This window comes from Aspergillus glaucus (genome assembly GCF_001890805.1).
Source record: "Aspergillus glaucus CBS 516.65 unplaced genomic scaffold ASPGLscaffold_28, whole genome shotgun sequence".
NCBI classification, from domain to species: domain Eukaryota; kingdom Fungi; phylum Ascomycota; class Eurotiomycetes; order Eurotiales; family Aspergillaceae; genus Aspergillus; species Aspergillus glaucus.
In genome coordinates, this window is record NW_019170480.1 from 45858 (window position 1) to 61200 (window position 15343).

The following is a 15343-nucleotide window of genomic DNA, read 5'->3' on the forward strand; positions in this document are numbered from 1 at the left end:
TCTGGCGGCGCGGTCCCCTCTGGCAGCTCCCCCTCCGGCAGCTCTCCGTCTGGCGGCGCGGTCCCCTCTGGCAGCTCCCCCTCTGGAAGTTCTCCCTCTGGCGGTGCAATCCCCTCTGGCGGCGCGATTCCCTCTGGTAGCTCCCCCTCTGGCAGCCCCCCCTCTGGAAGCTCTCCCTCTGGTAGCTCTCCGTCTGGCGGCGCGGCCCCCTCTGGTAGCTCCCCCTCTGGCGGCGCGATCCCCTCTGGAAGCTCCCCCTCCACTCCAGGCCACTCCGGCAAGCCTTCTCAGCCCGAGCCCTCCAGCTCTGAGCCCTCCGGCGAGTCCCCCGTTTCCCCCGGCGGTAACGGCGGTGGTTCCGAGTCCGAGCAGCCCAGCGGTGTCTCTCCCGAGAGCCCTGCTTTCACCGGCGCTGCTGGTAAGACTCAGCCTGCTGTTGGTGTCCTGGTTGGTCTTGTTGGACTTATGGCTTTCTTCTAAGCTATTGATGTCCTTTGAGAAGTATTTTGTGGGGCTTGGGAAGCCCTACTACCACAAAGATTGTCGAAGGTGTTGTGTTGCGAGAGTATACGAAAAGGATTGTTTGATTTGATTTGATTCCTTTCTCTTAGAATTAACCTAATGTTTAATACCGGGGCTCAACTGGATTGTTTTTAGAGTTTTGAGTAATAAAAATGAATGGAGTTATGATTATATCGCATCGCATCCGAAAGGAGTCTATCAAAGTCATGGTGACTTGAAGTATTGAATATCAGTATAACTTGCAAGGTACATGAAAGAGCAACTGCCCGAGCTCAGAAGTTCTACCGTCGGGCCAAAAAGTCCACTATGATGAGCGGATGCTCATCATGCTCGGGAACCGCGCATGTGCAAGGTGCTATGCCTTAAATATTAGTGTAAGATGCTGGTGTGGCACAAGCTGGTTCATTCTATAATGCATTTATCTCATCACATCTTATGCTTTTGCTCGTTAAGTAAACGAGATGTGGGATATATAAAAGATTTCATACACAAGATCCTAAATCGTCTAAACATAATAAAAAGGAGATAAACTACCGCAATCCCTGCAACTCCTGGTCAACCTCCGCCTTCACAAGCTCCCGCACGCCCTGCCATCCAGAACCAGCAGGAACAGGGGTAGACCTGCTCTCCCGCTGCTCAATGCCAACAAGCTCCTCCGGAAGCACCTCCTCAAAGTTGTAGCCATCCTGGTCACGCAGTGCAAGGTCAACGGAGCTGACAAACTTGGCTGGGTGGGCGGTGGAAAGCGAGATGTGGCTAATAGCCGGGTTGCGCTCGCCGGAGCGAAGGGACGCTGCGACACCAACGGCGGAGTGAGGGTCCAGGATGTAGCCACCGGTCTTGGAGCTCTTGGCACTGCCGGGGGTGGCGTTGGTGGGGAAGGAGGAGGTGTAGGTAGAGCGGATCTGGGCGATGGTTTCATCGTTGCTGACGCGCTCGCTTTCGAAGTCGGCCTTGGCGCCTTCGAGGACAGCGGTGGGGACACTGAAGCCGCCCTGGGACTTGAGCTGGTTGAGCCAGTTGCTGACGCTCTGGCAGGCGTTCTTGCGGCGCTCGTCCTCGGAGGTTGCGGAGTCGGTTTCGAAGGCAAGGAACCAGAGGAGACGCTCGAAGTTGCTGCTGACGAGGATGTCCATGGCAGGGCTGTGGGTTTCCTTGACGCCGGATCCTGCGTCCTTGGTGTAGTGGCCGCCGCTGCGGAAGAAACGGTCCAGGATGTCGTTTTCGTTGGTGGCAATCACCAGTCTCTCAGCAGGGAGACCCATGCGCTTGGCGAACCATCCGGCCATGATGTCACCAAAGTTGCCAGATGGAACAACAAAGCGCATCTTCGAGTCCTTGTTGTAACCGGGGGTCTTGGTCAATGAGAAGTAGGAGTAGAAGTAGTAGGTCATCTGGGCCAGGATACGAGCCCAGTTGATGGAGTTGACGGCAGCCAGGTTGTGGGTGGAGTTGAGCTCAGGGTCCGCAAACAAGGCCTTAACAATGTCCTGGCAGTCATCGAACGAGCCCTGAACAGTGAGGTTGTGCACATTGGCATCCAGGACAGTGGTCATCTGAGCCTCCTGGATAGGCGAAACCCGTCCATCGGGGAACAGGATGAAAATAGACACATCCTTCTTCCCCCGAAGACCGTAGATGGCCGCAGACCCTGTATCTCCACTGGTAGCACCAATAACAGTCAAGTGGTGTCTCTCTTTGCCCTCCTTGCCCTGGTTCTTCCGCACCAAGAAGTATTCAAACAGGTTTCCGAGTGTCTGAAGGGCTACATCCTTAAAACTGGAGGTAGGCCCTTGAAATAGTTCAAGCAGGTGGAGGTTCTTCTTGCTGTCCAATTCGACCAAGGGAGTCCGTTCAGGGTGGCGGAAGGTCGAGTACGAGCGGTTGATGATGTCTTTGAGGTCGTTCGCAGGGATTTCCGACTCCGAGATGTAGAGAGACATTATCTGGAAGGCAAGTTCTTCAAAACTCAGATTCCGCCATTCTGACTCCCAGTTGGCAGGGAGGGCAGGGATGTGCTCGGGGATGAAGAGGCCACCGTCCGAGGCCAATCCTTTGAGAACGACATCTTCGAAGGAGAGCTACATTCAGACACCTGTTAGCATTGCATGTTAAGAGCCTATAGATAGAGAATGGCAACATACACCAGATGAAGCACCCCGTGTGCTAAGATATTTCTGCGAGAGGGTATGCGACATGGCGAGTAGTGGGGTGGACAAGGAATTCTAACTCGGCTCAATCTCTGTTATTCAGCGTTTGCGATGTGGAAGCAAGTCGTGTCGTTGCTCCGGTTTGTTTCCGGTCTGGTCTGGTGGTCTTTTTCTCTCTAATATATCCAGTGAAGAGAGGAGAAGAAAGAAGTTGATTCATTTCTCGCCGCAAGGAAAAGTCCCTTGCCGTATCGGGCTTAGCCCCTCCGACAGCGGGGGATCGGATCACGTGCAGGAACCGTTGGTTCTCTTCGTCTACAACTACCGATACAAATGCATTCTCTAATATGACCTTTTTACAATTCATACTACTGCAGAGTCTGGATATAAGCCAAATTTGCCATCCGACTACCGAAAATGCTTTGTACATCAGCCACTGCCAGCACCGTGGACACGGATGCCATTATGATATTGTTTGTACAGATCAATTCGGTGGATTACGTGGACAAGATGCATCTCATATGCTCCAGAAGGAGCCAGTCATGCGCCATGTTTACGGAACTGTGATCCCTGCTTGTAGCAAACCGGCGCTTAGATTGCCTGCCTATTGTTTGTTCATCCACGAACATGGAGGACCCGGGCAGATTAGACACACTTCAATCCGCTCGATTGAGTTCATGATTTACAGCAGCTCCAACGTCGCATCATATCTGATCTCCATTTAACAAGAAATGCCACGGAAAATGGCCCGCATGTGCCAGCGGATGTTTGCGAAGAATGCTCTTTGACTCCCCGTTATACTCCGAGACCAATCATCTCTCCACCGCTACTCTTTCAACTCATGGACCCACGGGATAATGTTGATGGAATTCTGGCTCTCTGCGATGTTTTATTCCACCATTGCCGGCATATTAGGATCAATAACCCCCGAGCGAGTGATGGTAAAACGGCACTTATGCAGGTGTGTGAAAAGGGTCAGTTGCGTCTGGTACAATGGATTCTCGAACATGGCGCTGATGTCAACACTCTGGATAAATATAACCGAAGTGCTATGTACTATGTGATTAGGGCGGGAAATATTGACATTTTTAAGGAGCTCCTCCACTATAACCCTGTACTGAATTCGGTTGACCGCGAGCTTGAATCACCACTGACCGCTGCAATCGATCACTCATATATTCTACGTCTGCTTCTCAATACCGGCGCTGATCCTAACATCCCCGGCTAGCAAGGCCGGTCACCAATCTTCATTGCTGCCATGCAGGGCAGCGCAGAAGTCATTCAAGACCTGATCAGAGCTGACCTACACAGCCGTGATGACCATGGATGAACTCCCATCTATGTTGCAGTTGCCTGTGAACGCGACGATAGCATCTTACGAGCCCTGATTGACGGCGGTGCAAATGTGGCCGACACTATCACGGGCATCGGCAGCGGACCGCTCCATTTAGCTGTCTACAAACCTCCCCATGTTATGCGACTTCTCCTTGGATTTGCAAAACGGCTAAATCTGAACCAGAGGAACTCGGAAAATCTTACCCCTCTTTTACTCGCGACAAATCTCGCAAACATTGCCTCGACCATGTTAGTGAACGCTGGCGCTGATATCAACCTCCTAGACAACCGTGGGGAAACGGTGCTCTATAATGCCATTGCATATGAGATGCCAGGACTCCGTGATTGATTACTCGCCCAATCTGAGATTGAAATAAATCACTGGTCGGCTTCTTTTGGGGCTCCCCTCCATTTGGCTGCTCATCGAAAGCAACTGGGCAGTGTGACGGCTCTGTTAGATCGCGGTGGTGACCCTAACCTCATCTCTTCGTGTAATATGTACCCGACCCCGTTGATTTCCGCGTTACTGTCAAACAAGGTCAAGCGTGACGATGTAGTCGATGAGGTGGTTCGAACGCTCGTCCTATCGGGGGCTAATGTTCGGATGACAGTCCCGTCGACATTCTACAATGCTCTGGCGACCGCCTGTTACGGCGCGAATCCAGGAACCATCAACTTCTTTATCGACAGAGGCGGATTCCCCAACTTTGCAGATCCCATTTCAGGAATACTACCCATTCATTTTGCCGCTGCAAGTGGGATTGCCAATTTCCAGACTATCTTTCTCCCATACCGGGGTGATATGATGGCAACTGACAATCACGCGAAGAATTGTCTCCACTGGGCAGCCCAGTTTGGCAATTCCCGCACTGTCGATTATATCTTGTCTCGATGGCAATCACAGCCCAATCGGAGCCGGGCCGTGGCACGGGCCGAAATCGATGGATGGACGCCGCTTTGCTGGGCTGTCTGTCCTCTTGAAAGTGGAATTTGTTATCCGATGCGTTCTGAGCGCAAGGACCATGTCAAAACTGTCCGCATATTATTGCAACATGGGGCGAGCCCTACGACGGAATTTCATCGAGGCGAAGAGATACTGACGCCGTTGGACCTAGCCCAGCGGTGCGATGCCGGAAACAAGATCATTTCTCTTCTCCGAGAGCACTTGGATCCCGAATCCCAGTCGTTCTCAGAACCTATATCTAAGCATATACGAAAATACACGACGCACCACGGGATATGCAATCTTTGCCTAAATGTATGTTGTCTAGTACTTCTTTTCCGCAAAATCACCAATCCATCGTTGCTAATCTCTGTTTGCCATCTCACGCATTAGTGCATCGTTGGGAAATTATATACCTGCAGCGCCTGTCCCGACTATGACCTCTGTAGCAAGTGCTACCCTGTCGCGGACAGTCTTCATAACCAGGACATTTTGAAAGACACCAGGTCCATACCTTCAGCTTAATGCCTGACATGGCTGAGTACCAAAGGCCAAATGCTTCGTCAGATAACAAAGCTCCTGACATGGAGGGAGGCACATTGGAGTCCCATAACCCAGTGGCTGCAGAAAGGGCACTGTATGAGAGCCAACTGGATGCATTGGATTCGGGATGGGGGAATTTGGAGGAGTTGGAGGAAATGCCTCTGGATAGTGATGATGAATGGTGACTCCCAACGCCATGGCAGGCACTTATGTGCAGGAACATTGATTTCTCTTCACACGTACTTGATTTTCTAGGACACCTTGAACACTCCCCCTTTCCATTTTAGTGCCCACCCCTCGCTGTTTTTGGCTCACTGAGCAGATCTGAGCACGCCCTGAGCTGATCACTGAGCAGGGGCTGAGCAGAGGGGCGGATAGCCTAAGCAAAGTAGCCTCAATAAAATGCACCATGCTAGTTCTACCTGTGTGCATTTCCATAACGCTTTTAACCATCACCCCCTTGACCCCCTCTGAAAAGCGATGGCACCAGAGATAGTGGGGTAATCTAAGCTCCCATGAAGATTCAATTCTTTCTAGAGATTACTCTATATCTGGGGAGCGTGCTCCTAGCTCTCATAAACAGGATCAGCTGTCTTAATGCCCGATGACAGTTACCCAGGAGTAGAGTGTCACTCGGGGCGGGGTGAGCCATGCCTTCCCGTAAGGCCTTTTAAACGGGGTGGGGTGGGGCTTTGGGGGCAACCTGCCCCAAACCAGCTCGCCCCAATGGGGCCCCCAAAAATCAGCGGGGCGGGTTCGGGGCGGGGTCGCGGGGCTGTTCGTGACACTCTACCCAGGAGGTGCTATTCTTCTCATGTTCAATGCAATCTACAATTCCAAGCATTTCAATTTTGTCCTTCCCAAACATGTACAGGGCACCAGTTAGTAAGTTACACGGCTGAGGGTTATGCCTGGGCTTCAGGAAAGCCCAGTGTTGTCCTTGCTACTTCTGGCCTTGGTGTGACCAATGTTATTACCTGTGAGAAAGGAGGGATTGAGACAGCGTGATGAGCGCACTGCGGACTGTATGCGTAGTATTGAAGAGACTAATCGCTGGTGTGCTAAAGCCCGACCACCAGCGCCGCGAAGTATTCTCGCGGCGGTCACATGACCTGCTATTTATGTACATGGATAAATAATGCATAAGTCCGCACTGCGGAGGCCGGGCTGCGGCCTCCGTGCTACACAAGTTCTAACATTACCCCCATGCAGGATGCTCTCTCTGATGGTACCCTGATGGTTGTCTTCCGAGGTCCTAACCAGCTTGATTGATATTGATTCTTTCCAGGAAGCTGATGTTGTTGGCATCTCAAGGGCTTGCACAGATGGATTGGCTATTGGTTTGGGGGATGGTGAGCGTGGTGCTGAGGCTGAAAGGGCAGCCATGATGGCAAGAGCTTCAGCTGTCAGATTTAGTTAACTAACTAGTCGAGTCATGAACTGACGCAATCAATAATCATGTGATCTGTAGTTGGAGGTGCCTGCTCCTTCCACTTTCTCTTTGCTTTTCTATGCTCCTTCCGGTTCTTTGCCCTACTCATCCATATCGTCCACCATGGCCTCGTGGCTGGGAGGTTTGAACAACCTGTTCACAACGTCACCAAAACCACCCCCATGCTTAAACGAAGACAAAATGACCAAAATAACAGTTGGCCCTTGCGGATTTCGAGGCCTTTCAGGAACGCTTCAAAAATGCTCCTGCACAGAGGGATCTTGTGTCATATCAACGTCTGCAATAGATTGGCAAACATCTTGTTGCGAGTGTTACCATCCGCTGTCATATCACTCAAGCTATAAAAAAGAGCAAATCCACCATCAAGGTATTCTATTATCCTTCCTCTACTGTTCATATAATATCCTAATCTGAATGAACTGACAGGGAATGATTCCCTGCCTGCTGAGTCCATACCCGCTGAGATATCCCCACGACCAGACACTGTTGATACATTGGCGCAGATGCTAGAACATTATGCAATAGTCCACGTCCAGGGCACTCCCGCCACCGGGAAGACGCGACTGGCTCGATTGCTACAAGATCGATTGGAGACAAATCACCGAGTAGTGTTCATGGGTCTAGGCTGGCCGCCGGCTACTGGCCGCCGTCATCCAACTGAAATCCTTGCTGACGAAAGCCACAGAACAGGGTTTATGAATGTGGGAGCAAGGGATCTGTTGACCAAGAAAAACAACGACCTTGTCTTTATTATTGATGAAGCGCAAACCACCTATGGGGAATCCCATCTTTGGTTCTCTGTCATAAAAGACCGGATGGGTCTTTCTCATGGCCCATCAATTTGTCTATTCTCTTCCTACGGCAGCCCATCCACAGGTTCACCGGATTATCAAACTTCTGGCAATACACCCCCTATCTTACGAGCAGAGCTCCGAGTTTCTCTAGTGCCGTCCATGTGCCCAGGAGCACCGCAGATTTCCCTTTTTTACAACTTTGCCGAATTTCATGATGTCGTTTTCAGGTTCTCAAAGAATCGAAATCTTGAGTTTAAAATCGAGGACAATTTGAAGAATCATATCTATAGCATGACCAATGGCCATCCTGGAATGGTCCGGTCTGTGCTAGAATTTCTTGAGACTGTACGTGCCATTATCTACTTCACCCTGATAGCTTCTTACTTTCATAGGTCTATCGAAATTATTTTAAGCGTGCAAATGCTCAGTCACTTGGCCTAGATGATGTGTGGACACACTTCAATGACAACAATGAGTTTTTTGGTTATCTAATAAAGACTGTTGCCGGGAGAAGTCTACCCACGCGAGCAATGATGGGCGGTGAAATTCATGCTGGTATAGTCAGTGTGATATTGGGGTTGCTACATAATGGCTACGCAAGGTTCGATCCCAAAAATGATGTGATGGTGCGTGCATTTCGGCATGGTTTTATCCATACTGAAGCTCTTGAGAATGGAGAGATTCTCTGCATACTCCCATCTCTCCTGCATGCTCGGTAGGTAGCGGCAGCAGACCCTTCTGTCCTTTGAAGCTGGGACTCTTAGCTCACAATTTGCCGTTGATGCAAACATAGATTCATTGAGTTCTACTATGCCTGCACGCAGGTCGGACCGTTCCCGTATGATGACTACCCAACCATCAGCGAGCTTTGCCTTGCCATTCTTCGACACTTTTGCAAGCAATCTCTTTATGACGCCGCCAAAAGCCAGCGATTTGGGCCCTCAGGGCGAGTTCGCCCACCTGAGGCCGTTTTCCAGGATGTCTTTTACCAGGCATTCTGGCAGGCAACCCGGTCGCGTATTGCTATATCCAGCGAGTGGACAGAAAAAGGTAGTGGACGCATTGATTTCTACATAGTCAGCCCAGGCTGGGGCTTTGAGCTTCTGCGCGACGGGGACCAAATAGAAGATCACTGCGCCAGGTTTCAAAAGCATGGAATATATCACCCCTGGATCCAAGCACATAGTCTGCGCGAGTGGATAATCCTTGATTGTCGTCATTCCAAACCCAGAACAACATGTAAGGAACCCGGCCCCGTTGCTCAGTCAGTTATCAACCACTAAGCTAATAATCATCTTCAGACCCAAACCAGCCCAACTTGTGGAGGGTCGTTTTCCTGGGGGAGTATTCACGCGTTCTGGTCCTGGATTGCAAGAACCAACACTTGGCGGAATTTGGACTAGCAAACAGATGATCTATTCATTGACTTCTGGAGCTGGGATGCAACATCTATGTTTGGAGAACTATCACTGGCTTGGGAGTGCGGTGCCTTCATGATGACACACTGGTTAGAAGATATGATTTAAGGATTTATTCATCAGGCTACATGTATTGATACCCAGCAGAGCAGACAAGTGCAGTGTATGTTCTGCCTTTTATTTCTTTTTCTGAATGAGCAATGCTATGTCAAGGGCAATTGGAAAGACGCAGTAGAACATAGGACAGATATTAGTAGACAGAAGGGAGTCAAGCAGGATATTTGCCTGTCCTACATGGGGGTAATGGCTTGAGCTTCTAGTCACAGGCCCCTCGGAGGTGGTTGGGGTTTCACAGAGACTGTTGGTGAATAAGGAATTTCTGCCCATGGCCTGTGAGGGGACAATCAGATAGTCTATCCCTTGGACCAACATTGGGACTGCTCAAATGGACATTGTCAGGAGCCAGAGGTGTTCATGAATGTTGTATCTGCAGTGACCCTGGGTCCTTCTTGCTTGGTTCAATGGTCGTCCAAATGGAGAGCATCAAGGTGGCTGATGGTCGGATCATCAGTCCCTTCTTTGTATATGATTGTCTTGTCAAGATTTGTCAACGCAAGCAGCTGGGTCGGATGCATCACATGCCCCGTTGATGGAAGGTGGGCCACCGTTCCAGGCCAGGGAGGATCAAGGATTCTGGGATCAATGAGTTTAAGATCAGGGGTCGTACGGAGAGAACTCAAAAGAGAATTGGGGGATGAAATGTCAGCTGTGCTAGACTTACTGGCCGAGCTGCCCTGTGCATCACTACTGGAGTAGGAGGGAGGGCATGGATATTCCCAGATCAAGTGAGGCTCAAAACCCATCAGTTTTTGGCTTGCGTCATTCAATATGGACACCAGGAATGGTGTGGGTATTTGGGATGGTGAATATGGCGCTACGGTCAAACTATCCGCGCAAAATAAAGAGGGGTGAGTAACTGAGCACTGAGTGGGCCATGAGCAGGCCCTGAGTGCTCACTGAGCAAGCCTCTGAGCACCCTCATAATAGTGGCGGCATCCAGAACGGGAAGGTCCCAGTGGTCCTAGAAAATCAAGTTCGTATAGGAACATCTATACATATTTGGCCTCTATCACGACTATTTACAACTTTATAGTTCAGTACAGCAGACAGGATGGCCCTTACTGCTCATTAACCAGCACATAACGGTAACGAGCCTTACCAGCCTCCATATCCAACACACCCCGGTTAGCGTCCTTCATCGGGATCTCCTCAATCCAGGGCTTAACGTTCTTCTCAGCGACGAGCTCCAGCATCTCCCTAATCTCACCGGGGCTACCGATGAAAGAAGCACCAACGTTCAGACGACGTATGAGTCTGGGGATGGGGGCGTTCAGCACGCCGTCGTCGGGAAGGCCGACCTGGACCAGGCTGCCGTGGGTTCGGAGGAGGTCGATGTAGTCGTTCATGGGCATCTGACTTGTTAGCATTCTTCTAGATTCATTGGGAGAGAGAGAAAAAAAAAGGGGGGTTGCTTACCTTCGAAGAAGAAACAGTGCAAACAATCAAGTCCAGCGAGCGAGCATACTTAGTCGCCCAATCCGGCTCATCATCAGTCCCAATATAAACATCCGCCCCCATCTTTAACGAATCACCCGCCTTATCAGCCTTCCTCGAAATAGCAACAACCTGCTCTGCCCCCATCGCCTTCGCAAAAAGCAACCCAAAGTGTCCCAACCCCCCAACACCAATAATACCAACCCTCTTACCCGGTCCACAACCACTATGCTTCAACGGGCTGTACACAGTCACACCACCGCACATCATGGGTGCCGCATGAGAAGGCGGAATGCTGTCAGGGATCTTGATGGCAAAGTGCGCAGGCACACGGTTGTACAGCGCATAGCCGCCGTAGGATTTACCGCCGTTGATGTAGGTGCAGTTGTAGGTGCAGTTGTAGGTGCCGACGAACTTGTGGGTGCAGTACTGCTCCAGGCCCATGGCGCAGTCGGGGAAGTCGCCTAGACGGCCTAGGCAGGATTCACTCTACGCGCCGACACCGACGTGGTCGCCTACTTTGATGCCGTTGGTGACTGAGGAGCCTACGCGTGCGGCGATGCCGATGATTTCGTGGCCGACGCAGCAGGGGTACATGGTGGGTTCCTATGCAATTAGCATACCTTTCAAATAAAGAAAGAAAAAGACTCACCCATTCAGACCGCAAAGTGTGCAGGTCCGTACCGCAGATACCACAGCACTCAACCTTGATATCAACATCGGTCTCCTCCCACGGCTTGGGCTCAAATTCCCGCCAGACCATCTTCCCGTCGACAGAGTCCTTGTTAAGACCCATCCATCCTTCGAACTTGTAGTCTATCTGCGCCATGATTGCTGTCAATTGCTACCCATCACCAATGGTCACAATGAGAAACCGCAAAACAAAACAAGAGGGAAAATGCTAAGCTTCAACGGCCTTCGGACCGGGACATGGCCATTAAATTTATAGTCGCAGCACCGGCACCGGCACACCGCGAATTCGGATATCGGGACCCCCTTTCTCTTCTCATACTCACTGGTGCCGGCCGTTGAGCGTCGATTGATACAATTTTACCCTCCGTCGTTGCGGGCTTCATTGTTTGAAACCCGAAAGAATTGGAGGAGATTAGCTTAAGTCCTAAGTCCGAGTTGGGGTTGCCTACCAATTCATGATTCATGTGAGTGCTTTATAGAGAAGGGAAGAAGGAATGGGTATAGACACGAGTATAGTATAGTGGACGTAGGTTGCATGATATGGTTTTTATTTATTTTTATTATTATTATTTTTTTTTTTTTTTATGTTGCGCGCATGGCCTGAGTTATTCCCACATTGAATAAATAAAGCGCAGATAATATCGCATCCAACTAAGATATGCAAGAAATGCCATGTCAAAATAAGCATAAGAAAGTTATTAGATCTCAATCTCACGTATGACAGCATCTGCAGGGATCTAAGCTTCCAGAACGCCACTAGAAGCTGCCATTAATAGATACGAGGACCTTGGCAGGGGACCTTGGAGGGACGACAGTCGGTACCTCAACGGTCAAAAACTGATCAATATTGAACCTGGAAGGACTGAAAATATGGTTTCTATGTGATCAACTAAATTGCTAAAGGATGTACAGAGAATGAGGTAATAAGGTAGCACTAGCTAGGCAAGGCGCAAGGGTTCTGGTAAACGGTGTATATCTTCAGTATCAATAAACATAATAAGGGTAAAGGCGATAATAGTATAATAGGAATCAAAAGTAAAAAGGAAACAAGTCCTCTATCAAATGCCGGCATTGATCGCTGTCCGTGTATGCCTCCCATCGATTTCACTTCAGCCAAACGCGCTCCCCAGAAAAGCCACTCCTTGCTTTTATGTTACTCCTAAAAAAGCGACAAGATATCCTCGTTGGTCTTCTTCTGCTGCCCCCCTGATGTCGCCGGTGGCGGCGAAGTCTTAGAGTTGCCACCAATATCAAGTCCATCGAGTCCGTTCAACAAGTCTGCACCGGCACCTCCACTAGGCGCCGCAGTTGATGGACCCGCACTTGTCGATGGTGCGGGAGCTCCACCGTCTCCGAACACTCCAAGGAGGTCGTCCAGGTTGTTGCTGGGCGCGGCGGCTGGGGTGGCTGGCGACTGGGCCCGTACGGGCGTGCCGGATAACCCTTCGAGGCCGGACAAGCCGTTCTCTGGCTCCTTCTGTGCAGATGCGGGTGCCCCGCCGTCGAAGTCGATGTCGAGCAGGTTTTCGACGTTGTTTTGTGCTTGGGGCGGGGGCGTAGTACCTGTGACGGCAGCGGCAGCCGCTGCTGCTGCCAAGGGATTCTCGCGTGCGTTCTGGATTTGTTCCCTGGTACATGTCAGTAACTGTATAGACGAATATGAAGGTAACGAAAACGTACTCAATAGCAGCCCGCTGGACGGCATCAGCACCGAATCTTCCTTGGCCGACGAATTGCTCTGGTGGCTTGTGGTAGACAGATGCCAGTGTGGAAAGTTCGTTGAGGAGTTGTTCGAGAAGGGTGGGAGGTAGCGAGTGAACGGTAGTCGAGATCGGGGGCTTCTCAGAAAGGACAATATTCTTGGGGGCGCCGGAGTCGGTAGTATTGGACAGGAGACGCCAGTACACATACGCACGATCGCGAACATCGGGGTTGTCGTTCTCTGCCGTAGCGGCTTGGAGAACCCGTTGCACAAGCCCTTGGGCCTTGTCGGGCCGCTTCAGGAAGAGCTTGACGACCGAGGTCAAGATTTGCAATTGGGTCTGGTAATACATTAGCTTTTGACATAGTTTCTGGAAGATGCAGGTGACAAACCTGTGAGAATTCTTCGTTGAATCCATCCACAAACCCACCCAGGATATCACCCGCATTGCTAATCTTCTCCGCGTATTCACCAACAATCCAAATGAGCGCAGCTCGAGCGTTTGGTTCATCCAATTCGTCGATGCATTTGCAGAGGGTAGGGATGATGCCTTCGTATCCAGGGTATTTCCGGAAAATGTCCTTAATAACCACAATAGCCTCCTGCACAACATAGTTCACCTTGGTATTGATAAGATCCAAAAGTGTGTTGACGCATTTCTCGCTGGCACTTTCGATCTTGATAGCAACCTGGCCAATGGCCTTGACGGCGCGCCGGACGAAATCCATATCAACTTCCAGTGCGTACTCCCTGAGTTCCGCCAGAAGTTGGTCGACGTTGCGGTCATTGGCTATGCGAACCATGGTCTCGAGCTTTTGGAACTTGACGTATGGAGGGTCGTTGTATTTGCAGAAGAAAACACGAAGTTCCTTCTGGAGAATATCGGGCTGTTTCTGAAGCAGGAGGTCAATGTTTCTCAAGGCGACATATTGCACCTCGGGTGCGGATGACACCAGTGTCACTAAATCGAATGTCAGTACAACAGCATCCCATGGATTGGAATCAATACATACCCAGCGGAGGCGCCATCTTCTTTAGGTAGTTCTTAGACAGTTCGGGGTTAACATTCCTCATGTGCAAGAACACCACCTTAACAGCAGCCAACACTACACTTGGGTTAGCGTGCTGGAACTGTGGTGCAACACGTTCACAAATATGCTCCGAGTCCGCCACCTCAGCGGCCTTGTATTCAGACAAAGTAGTGAGAATAGTGACCCGTCCCCATTCGGTACACTCGTTGAGTGCCATCAGCAACTTCCGTAACGTGTTCGACGTAACCTGAAGGGCTTTGGTCTCCGGTGCAGCGTGGTAAATCTCCGAGAGTGCTGTAACCGAGTTTGCGACCACCATCGGGTTAGGGTCACCGATCATTTCCTGCAGCATCTCGAGGAAGCCGTTCTCCAGGCACATCGAGGCATTAAGATCGAATAGCTTTGCCACGCAAATGGCCGCGGTCTTGCGCACGTACGGCGACTCGTCTCGGAGCGTCTTCCGTAGCGGTTCCTCCATGTAGTCGACCATCTTGTCCACCCTAATGCATCCCATTGTCCGAATCGCTAAGGCTCTGATAAGTGGGTTGGGGTCTTCGGAGTCTTGGACGAAGGTATTGACGGCGAGGATACAGAGGTCCGGATGAGATTTGGCATAGTTCCTACGGTGTTCAGATAAAGACATTAGCAAGCTGGCCAACGTGCACGGGACCTCGAAGAAAGACACTCACATAAGGTACAAATACACAAGTTTCTTCTGCTCGAGATCATTCGTGGCAATGTTCTTCAGGACATCAGGGAAAAGGGCCGAAACGTCTTTCCCGAGCGTCATGGCCATGATGGTCTTCTGAATCGCTTCCTTCCTGCGAATTCGGTCAGCCACCGTTATTTCCAAGCCCAAACGAAGAAACCTATAGCTGCATACCGTTCATACGCATACTGGGATCTGTATCACCCGTCAGCATCACTCTACCCATAGACCAGGGACACGCAAGACTCCATACACAAGACCAGCTCGCAATTCAAACGTCTCTCCTTTCCGGGGCACGGCAAAAGCCCCCCGGATCCTGTTCATCGCCATCGTGACCACCTATAAACTTCAGCGACGACTCCGCCGCACTTTCGTAGCGAATTAGGCAGTAATCAAGGCCCGGATGCTGTAACGGTGTCGTCTGCGCGGGCTGCGGGGAATGAGCGGCGAGGGAGCTTCAGGGACCACGTTGGCGCGCGACTCGGGGATATCGGAC

General features: G+C 50.8%; 6 protein-coding genes across 6 annotated transcripts; 3 read left to right on the forward strand and 3 right to left on the reverse strand.

The window, feature by feature from the left end:
* Positions 1-27: 27 nt before the first annotated feature.
* On the forward strand, positions 28-480 carry ASPGLDRAFT_39570 (uncharacterized protein; the record flags this gene model as incomplete). Its single annotated transcript, XM_022545100.1, has 1 exon — positions 28-480. A coding segment is annotated over one exon (453 nt), but the record flags the coding sequence as incomplete, so codon positions are not given.
* A 572-nt stretch (positions 481-1052) lies between these two features.
* Positions 1053-2720, reverse strand: ASPGLDRAFT_136298 (threonine synthase THR4; the record flags this gene model as incomplete). Its single annotated transcript, XM_022541446.1, has 2 exons — positions 1053-2603; positions 2667-2720. 2 exons carry the CDS (start codon positions 2718-2720, stop codon positions 1053-1055), a joined length of 1605 nt encoding a protein of 534 aa, XP_022396412.1.
* A 1631-nt stretch (positions 2721-4351) lies between these two features.
* On the forward strand, positions 4352-5849 carry ASPGLDRAFT_52240 (uncharacterized protein). Its single transcript, XM_022547710.1, has 2 exons — positions 4352-5265; positions 5344-5849. Exons 1-2 carry the CDS (start codon positions 4504-4506, stop codon positions 5473-5475), a joined length of 894 nt encoding a protein of 297 aa, XP_022396413.1. The 5' UTR covers positions 4352-4503; the 3' UTR covers positions 5476-5849.
* A 1192-nt stretch (positions 5850-7041) lies between these two features.
* Positions 7042-9373, forward strand: ASPGLDRAFT_158328 (uncharacterized protein). The gene is made up of 5 exons (XM_022542410.1): positions 7042-7313; positions 7373-8085; positions 8133-8455; positions 8534-8979; positions 9042-9373. Exons 1-5 carry the CDS (start codon positions 7049-7051, stop codon positions 9152-9154), a joined length of 1860 nt encoding a protein of 619 aa, XP_022396414.1. The 5' UTR covers positions 7042-7048; the 3' UTR covers positions 9155-9373.
* A 909-nt stretch (positions 9374-10282) lies between these two features.
* On the reverse strand, positions 10283-11736 carry ASPGLDRAFT_77383 (NAD(P)-dependent alcohol dehydrogenase). Its single transcript, XM_022549892.1, has 4 exons — positions 11365-11736; positions 11216-11318; positions 10695-11185; positions 10283-10630 (listed from the first exon to the last, which is right to left on the reverse strand). Exons 1-4 carry the CDS (start codon positions 11539-11541, stop codon positions 10337-10339), a joined length of 1065 nt encoding a protein of 354 aa, XP_022396415.1. The 5' UTR covers positions 11542-11736; the 3' UTR covers positions 10283-10336.
* An 828-nt stretch (positions 11737-12564) lies between these two features.
* ASPGLDRAFT_136256 (putative AP-1 adaptor complex subunit beta) lies at positions 12565-15177 on the reverse strand (the record flags this gene model as incomplete). The annotated part of the gene is made up of 7 exons (XM_022541445.1): positions 12565-13033; positions 13086-13447; positions 13500-14068; positions 14121-14758; positions 14828-14959; positions 15022-15042; positions 15101-15177. 7 exons carry the CDS (start codon positions 15175-15177, stop codon positions 12565-12567), a joined length of 2268 nt encoding a protein of 755 aa, XP_022396416.1.
* Positions 15178-15343: the final 166 nt, after the last annotated feature.